The sequence below is a fragment of the Canis lupus genome, chromosome 33 (genome assembly GCF_011100685.1).
Source record: "Canis lupus familiaris isolate Mischka breed German Shepherd chromosome 33, alternate assembly UU_Cfam_GSD_1.0, whole genome shotgun sequence".
Classification (NCBI taxonomy): domain Eukaryota; kingdom Metazoa; phylum Chordata; class Mammalia; order Carnivora; family Canidae; genus Canis; species Canis lupus.
Genome location: NC_049254.1, coordinates 5,532,815 through 5,541,500, shown reverse-complemented (window position 1 = coordinate 5,541,500; position 8,686 = coordinate 5,532,815). Strand labels below are relative to the sequence as shown.

Here is an 8,686-nt window from a genome sequence, read left to right as displayed (position 1 = left end):
TCATATGGTATTTGTCTTTCTCTGACTTATTTCTCTTAGCATAATACTCTCTAGTTCATCCACATCACGGCAAATTGCAATATTTTATTCTTTTTTATGGCTGAGTAATATTCCATTCTATAGTCCATAGAATGAATATATATATATATATATATATATATATATATATATATAATTATCTTACCTCTTCTTTATCCGTTCATCAGTCAATGGACATTTTGGTCTCTTTCCATAATTTGGCTGTTATTGGTGATGTTGCTGTAAATATCGGGGTATTTACAGCATGTATCCCTTAGAATTGATGTATTTGTATCCTTTGGGTCAATTCCTAGCAGTGCAATAGCTGGATCACAGGGTAGCTCTATTTTTAACTTTTTGAGAAAATTTCATACTCTTTTCCAGAGTGGTTGCACCAGTTTGCATTTCTATCAACCACATCCTTGCCACATCTCTTGTATCCTGTATTGTTAATTTTAGCCATCCTGACAGGTGTGAGGTGATGTCTCGTTTAGTTTTGATTTGCATTTCCCTGATGGTGAGTGATTTTGAACATCTTTTCATGTGTCTGTTGGCCATCTGGATGTTTTTTTTGGAAAAATATCTATTATTGCCTTCTGCCCATTTCTTAGCTGAGTTACTTGTTTTTTTGGTTGTTGAGTTTGAGAAGTTCTTTATATATTTTGGATACCAACCCTTTTTTTAAAATTTTTATTTATTTATGATAGAGAGATAGAGAGAGAGAGGCAGAGACACAGGCAGAGGGAGAAGCAGGCTCCATGCACGGGAGCCCGACGTGGGATTCGATCCCGGGTCTCCAGGATCACGCCCTGGGCCAAAGGCAGGCGCCAAACCGCTGCGCCACCCAGGGATCCCGGATACCAACCCTTTTATCAGAGATTTTGGACTGTCTTATTTTCATTTTCATTTGCTTCCATGAATTTTTTTTATTTCTTAATTTCCTGGCTAACCCGTTCTTTCTTCCATAGGATGTTCTTTAACCTCCATGAATTTGTGGTCTTTCAGAATTTTTTCTTATAATTGACTTCACGTTTCATAGCATTGTTGTTAGGCATGGTATTATTGCAATCTTTTTGTACTTGTTGAGGGCTGATTTGTGACCTATTATGTGATCTATTTTGGAAAATGTCCCGTGTGCACTTGAAAATAATGTGTATTCTGCTGTTTTAGAATGAAGTGTTCTGAACATATCTGTTAAGTCTATCTGGTCCAGTGTGTCATTCAACATCGTTCTTTTTTCTATTGATTTTCTGCTTAGATAATCTGTCCATTGCTGTAAGTGGGGTGTTAAAGTCCCCTATTATTATTGTATTAGTACCAATGAGTTCCTCTAAGTTTGTTATTAATTATTTTATATAGCTGGGTGCTTCCAAGATTGAAGCATAAATATTTACATTTGTTAGGTCTTCTTGTTAGATAGATCCCTTTATTATGATGCAGTACTCTTCTTGCTACAGCCTTTGTTTAAAATCTAGCTTGCCTAATGTAAGTATGACTATTCCAGCTTTCTGTTGACATCCATTTGCATTGTAAATATTTCTCCATCCTTTCACTCTCAATCTGCAGATGTCTTTAGGTCTAAAATAAGCCTCTTATAGGCAGCATATAGTTGGGTCTTTTTTTTTTTTTTAATCCATTCTGATACCCTATGTCTTCTTTTTGTATTCAAATTCAAATACACATACAGTGTATTATTAATTTTAGGATAGAATTTATGTGCAATGTAACACCCAATGTTCATTACACCAAATACCCTCCTTAATACCCATCACCCATTTCTGCACCTATCTCCTCTTCAACAAACCTCAGTTTGTTCTCTATAATTAAGAATCTCTTAAGGTCTGTCTCCTTCTCTGTTTTTATCTTATTTTATTTTTTCTTCCATCCCCCTATGTTGTAATTAAAGTGTATTATCCTAAGTGAAGTAAATCAGCCAGAGAAAGGCAAATACTGTGTGGTTTTACTCATGTGGAATTTAAGAAACAAAACTTATATCTTATGATTGGAGCATTTATTCCATTTACATTCAGAGTAATTATTGATAGACATAAATTTTGTGTCATTTTATTATTTGTTTTGTCATTGTTTCTGGGGATTTTCTCTTTTCCTCATTAGTCTTTGTTGCTTTTGGTTTTCTCATTCCACCAGAGTCCCCTTTAATATTTCTTACAGGGCTGGTTTAGTGGTCACGAACTCCTTTAGTTTTTGTTTCTCTCCTTCTGTTTTGAATGGTAGCCTTGCTAGATAGAGTATTTTTGGCTGCACATATTTCTCATTCAGCACGTTGAATATATCACACCACTCTCTTCTGGCTTGTCAAGTTTCTGTGGAGAGATCTGCTGCTAATCTACTTTATCTTCCCTTATAAGTTAAAGACTTTACTTGTCTTGCTGCTTTTAGGATTTTTTTCCCTTATCTCTATATTTTGCAAATTTAACTAATATGTCTTGATATTAGCCTGCTTTTATTGATTTTAATGGGAGTTCTCTCTACTTCCTGGATTTGGATGTCTGTTTCCTTCCCCAGAGTAAGGAAGTTTTCATCTATATTTGCTCAAATAATCTTTCTGGTCACTTTTCCCTCTATTCAAGATTTTTCTTTCCCTCTTTTGTGAAGCTTCATTATTTTCCATAATTTTATCTTCTATATCACTTATTCTTCCTCTGCTTCTTTCATCCTTGTGGTCATTACATCTAGTCAGTTTCAAAATTCAGTATTCCATTTCTCATTTTGGTTTGATTTGTTTTTTAGTTCTTTTATCTCTGTGGTAGGAGGTTCCCTAATGTCTTCTATGATTTTCTCAAGCCCAGCTGGTATCATTATTATGGCTGCTTTAAATTCTGGATCAGGCATATTATATCTGGGTTTTTTTAATATATATGTTTTGATTAAATACTTGACCATGACCTTTTCTTGTTCTTTCTTTTAGGATGAATTTCTCCATCTTGGCATTTTGTCTAGGTCTGTCTTCTTCTGCATGTTAGGAAAGCCTGTTATGTTTACTGCTTCTGGCAGTAATGGCTATAAGAAGAGGAAGTCATATACTGTGCTTCAGGAAGTGTCTCTGGTGTATGCTGTGTGCACTCTGCTGCTGTGTTTTGACTTCTCTTTCCCTCAGGTCAGTCTTCTGCAGAGTTTCTCTTTGCCTGTAGTGGGAATGTCTGGATCCTAGCCAGAGCATGGCAAGTTTTAATTAGGTGTGCTCCAGTTTGCTTGTTAAAAGAGACCTGATGCTATTTCCACTAGAACTGGAGCTTTGCAGAACTCTGTGATCAGTAGATTTGGTACATGCAGGGGTTTGTGCTGGTTTTCTTGGGTAGAGTTCTGCTGTTCTGGGTCTCAAGCACATTTGCCCAAGAAAAGCAGTACCAGCAGAGCACAGAGGGTTATGGTTTGGTGTAAGCAGTTTAGGCTGCTAGTGTTGGCACTGTGCTAACAATTAGTTTATGCTGAGCAGTGGGGAAGGGAAATGGCACCAGCCAGCTTCCTTGCCACAGAAAAGGGGAGTTCACACCTGCTTCTATCCCAGAAGCCCTCAAAGAACATGAACATCTCCCCTGATAAGTCCCAACTGTCCCTCAGATCACTTCCTTCACACTATGTCTGGGCCATCTGTCCACCTGGCAGTGTAGTGTACCTTGGGCTCTATCCCAGGCAGACTCACTGACTTTTAAAACTCCAAACATTAGGGACTTGGCATGGTGTGGACCTCCATTGGTCCTCTCGGGGAGTGTCCTGTTGGGCTGGGACTGCTGTAGTTTGATCCAGAGGGGCAGTCCCATCAAAGTGCAGGAGCATGGGGTTTGGGCTAAAGCACAACAAAGTGCTAGTGTACAAGTTAACTGCCCTCAGCAGGTGTCTCTGCACCTGTGCTGAGGAGCAGGGGAAGGAAATGACACCCAGGCTCTTCTGTTCATAGAGAGGCAATGCCACCTTTCCCAGATGCACTCCAAGAAGGAGCCATCTCTCTGAGTGTGTCCCAGGGGACCTCAGATCACACCTCTACCCCTTGGGCTATCTGCCCACCTTCTTCATAGGAGCACTGCTATGCCCTCAGGGTTCCACACCACGGACATCTAAAATTCCAGTCTTTGAGCACCACTCATTGTAAAAACTCACACAAATCGACCTCTCCTTTTTTCCCAGTCAATGGCTTTGGGAAAGCCAAAAGTGTTTTCCTTGTGCAATTCACTGTGTGCTCCTCTCTCTTTCTCTCATTCTCTCTCTTTCTTTCTCTCACCTTACTATATGGCCAGGCCTCCTTCCCCTCTCCAGCACCCATGATATCTTTTTCCACCAAACCACAGCTCCACACCTCCTACCTTCCATGATATGGCCTCTTTTTTCCCTCTAGTTGTGTGCAGTTTGTTCTGTTAATCCTCAGATACATTTTCTTGGGTATTCACAATGATTTTATATTTATCTAGCTGTGTTTCAGGGTCAAGGCAAACCTAGAGTTCTCCTACAACCTCACCATCTTAGCTCACCCCATTGGTATTTGCTTTTACCTAAGTTCTAAGTGTTTTTTATTCTTTGACCACAGTCTAAAATAATGTAGTCAGCAACTTCTCAACAAGTATTATAAAATAATGAAGAAAAAAATGTATATATATGTATACTGAAGGAGGAACTATGAATTCTTTTACATCTCCAGGTAGGAAAATCAATATGTTCATAAGAAAGGGTGTTTATATTATATTATTATTATTTTGAGGTGTTGATTTAATCCACATTTATCATTAGTCCAGACAACTGGATGAACCTAACATTGTATATCATCCTTTACATCTAAATATTCATTAAGCAATACATATGTAACTTCTTAGTTTAGTTTTTAAAAATTTCCAGAATATCTTATCTAAAATGTGGGCTTCACAGAAATGTATACTTTAGGTCTTTCCCAACATGACATTGAACTGACAAAAGTGTACAAAAATGAAAAATTCTGTAACAGAAATAAGAATGGGAGCACATTGGGTATCCCTGGGTGGCTCAGCAGTTTAGCACCTGCCTTCAGCCCAGGGCGTGATCCTGGAGACCCGGGATTGAGTCCCACATCAGGCTCCCTGCATGGAGCCTACTACTCCCTCTGTCTGTGTCTCTGCCTCTCTCTCTCTCATTCGCTCTCTGTCTTTCATGAATAAATAAATAAAATCTTAAAAACAAAAAAGAATGGGAGCACATCAGTGAACAGGAGATTTTAGTGAATTTCTGGGAGGCATAAAGTAGTTGGTAGTTTAACAAAAGATACATTAGGGCAGTGGAATCTATAGATGAGACATGTACAAAAGAAATCTACAGAAGTCTGAGACTTTGAGAACCCCAAAGACTATTCCATACCTACTCAAACTAAAGTAGGACCAGACAGTGTCTACACCAGACCCATATATTCATAGATTGATGTTAATCTTTTCATTCAAAGAAAAGGTCAGTTAGGGTCTTCATGGTTACAGAAGGAATACACAGCAGTTGCTTTTATTACCAATACAGACTTCAGGTCATAATGTTATGTGAAATATTGTAATGCAAATGTAGATAATGCAAAAATGCAGATAATTTATAGAAAAAATCAGCACAATGGGAAGGTTATACAACAACAAGAATTAAACTACAGATCTATGCAATAACATGTATTCTCTAGGGAAAATAATAACAATTTCTGGACTTTGATATATTTACTCCCTTTCCTTGGCTTAGAGATATCCCTCAGGGAAACAAAAATAGGGCATATGACCTGGTCTAATCTTGTGACCCAAAACTCCAGAAATACATAGCAAAATTTGTTTTAAATACTTTCACGGGGATCCCTGGGTGGCACAGCGGTTTGGCGCCTGCCTTTGGCCCAGGGCGCGATCCTGGAGACCCGGGATCGAATCCCACATTGGGCTCCCGGTGCATGGAGCCTGCTTCTCCCTCTGCCTGTGTCTCTGCCTCTCTCTCTCTCTGTGACTATCATAAAAAAAAAAAAATACTTTCACGTTTCATATCTTTAAACAAACACCCAATTAAAGAGCTTCTCCCTGATGTTGTCCTATACTCTGTCCCAGGGGCTAATCCTCATGATAAGAAGAATAATTTACTTTGGGTATATGATGTTCATGAGCTCTTGAAGCTTTGCGCAGTGGCAGTATCGTAGCCAATGAGGTTTATCCGAGGCGCGATTATTGCTAATTGAAAACTTTTCCCATGAGCTCTTGAAAGAAAGTGAGCCAGCCTGCCATAGACAAGCTAGGCCTAGGAATCGTCCAAGCTCATTACAATGTGGAAATGAGTGATATATTCTCATTTAATTTGAGTTATTTTTGCTGTCAGTTTCATTTTAAGTTCATATATATTTTAGACATACTTATTTAGGACCTCATGGGTTTGAGATACTTTGCAAAACACTGCAAAGATTAGAAGAGTACTAGGACTTCTAAATTGTAATCTAAAGAAGCTTATAAGACAAAAATAAGTATTACACAAGGCCATTTGTGGCCTAAAAGAATAAACGAAATATGCAATACATTAAACAAGTGAGCATCCCTAATCCTCTTTGAGGTAATATAGAAATGCATCAAGGAAGCTGTTACATTTAAGATAGATCTTGAAGAAAGGACCCACTTCAATTATAAGTGAAGGTGAGTGCAGTTGGGAAAGTGTTCTCTGTGGAGAAACCTGTGTGAACAAAAATGTGTACATGAGTAAAAAAGGTCAAAAAGGCTTTCAGTAACTCATTTTGCTGATAACACAAAAGCATTAAGAGAATTTTAAAGGGTGAGACCTTAGAGTAATATCAAAGTTTTAGGGGAACGAACCTCAAATAATGCCAAGAAGAACAAAAGTATGTGTGTTACACACATACATGCATATTTAGGTATTTATTTATATTCCCACCTAAAGTCATTGACACTAGGTCATTTATAACTGCAAAAAAAAGTTTAATGCTAATCAACATGTGTGCCTGGGTGGCTCAGTAGGTTGGATGTCTGCCTCTTGATATCATCTAGAGTCTTGATCTCTGGGTCATGATTTCAGGTCCTGTGCTGGATTCCACACTAGGTGTGGAGACTGCTTAAATAAAAGAAAAAAAAAAAAAACAGGGACACCTGGGTGGCTCAGCGGTTGAGAGTCTGCTTTTGGCTTAGGGTGTGATCCTGATCCTGGGATCGAGTCCCACATTGGGCTCCCTGCAGGGAGCCTGTTTTTCCCTCTGCCTTTCTCTCTGTGTGTCTCTCAAGAATAAATAAATAAAATCTTTTAAAAATAAATGAATAAAAATAAATAATTAATTAATTAAAAACACAATAGCAAGCAACACATAGCAAGTATATTATCTGCAGGGGAAATGTACAATCTACTTCATATATATGTAGACACCTTTATATATCATTCACTTTATACATATACATATATGAATAAATATATGTGTATGCATATATAGAGTCCTGGATATGTATACCATATAATATAATGGTATGACAATCCATGAAAAGTTATTGTAGTGGGATATTGTTTACTCCTACTATTTAGAGGAAGAATCTGAGTTCTAAGAATTTCTCTTTAATGTTTTTCTCAATGAATCTATGACTTTCTGGTTTCTCAAGCTGTAGATAATTGGGTTTAAGAAAGGAATTATGATGGTGTAAAAGAGAGAGTCTATCATATCTTGATCTTCTGACTGTGCAGCTACGGGACGCACATACATGAAGACCAGAGCACTATAGTACAAGGAAACAGATAAGAGATGGGCCCCACAGGTGGAGAAGGCTTTCTTTATGCCTTGTAGAGACTTCTTTCTTAATATTGTGAAGAGCACTAGTGTGTAGGAGACAAGAACTATCAGAATGGTGAACATCTGTATTGACCCAGCAAAAATAAATACTATCAGATAATTAATAGAAGGATCAGTACAAGTGATCTTAAGCAGGGGTATAATGTCACAATAAAAGTGATGTACTATGATGGAATCGCAGAAGGTTAGTCTGAATAACAAAGCATTATGAATTATGGCATGGAGAAGTCCACCTAAAAGTGACAAAACTAACAGCCAGATGCACAGTGTATTGGACATAATCACTGGATAAAGTAATGGTTTGCATATGGCCACATAGCGATCATAAGCCATTGTTGCCAGCAAAAAGCATTCCGTCGTTGCACTTATTGCAAAGGAAAAAAACTGTATCATACATTCAGAGAGAGAGATCATTTTGCTCTTGGCAAAGAAGTTGACCAGCATCTTGGGGGTCACTGTGGATGATACCCAGGCATCCACAAATGCCAGACTGCCAAGGAACAAGTACATGGGGATGTGAAGCTGAGGGTCATTCCAGATGAGAGCAATCAGACCAAGGTTCCCGACAATGGTGAGAAGATAGATAACCAAGAACACCAGGAACAGGGGAATGTGCCATTGTGGTTCATATGTGAGTCCTGTGAGAATCAGCTCTGTCAACAAGGTTGCATTTTCCTTTTCCATGTCCTCACCAGGTGTTGCTTGAGATGAAATAGTAAATGGGAAAAACTCATTGAATTTACAACATGAAAATATGAAGAGGAGTGTTGAAGTAAATTATGCACATCAGAATCCTCAATTTTGTGTGTTACCTCTGTAATGGGCAGAATCTCTTTTGAGGGCTTAGAAATTAATGCAACTTTTAAAATATCCATAATAAAAAAAGAATACCCA

General features: G+C 38.1%; 1 protein-coding gene and 1 pseudogene across 1 annotated transcript; one reads left to right on the top strand and one right to left on the bottom strand.

Moving 5' to 3' along the window:
* Positions 1-6,128: 6,128 nt before the first annotated feature.
* LOC119867378 lies at positions 6,129-6,281 on the top strand (annotated as a pseudogene).
* Positions 6,282-7,546: 1,265 nt separating this feature from the next.
* Positions 7,547-8,476, bottom strand: OR5H9 (olfactory receptor family 5 subfamily H member 9). Its single transcript, NM_001388863.1, is given in 1 exon segment — positions 7,547-8,476. A coding segment is annotated over 1 exon segment (930 nt).
* Positions 8,477-8,686: the final 210 nt, after the last annotated feature.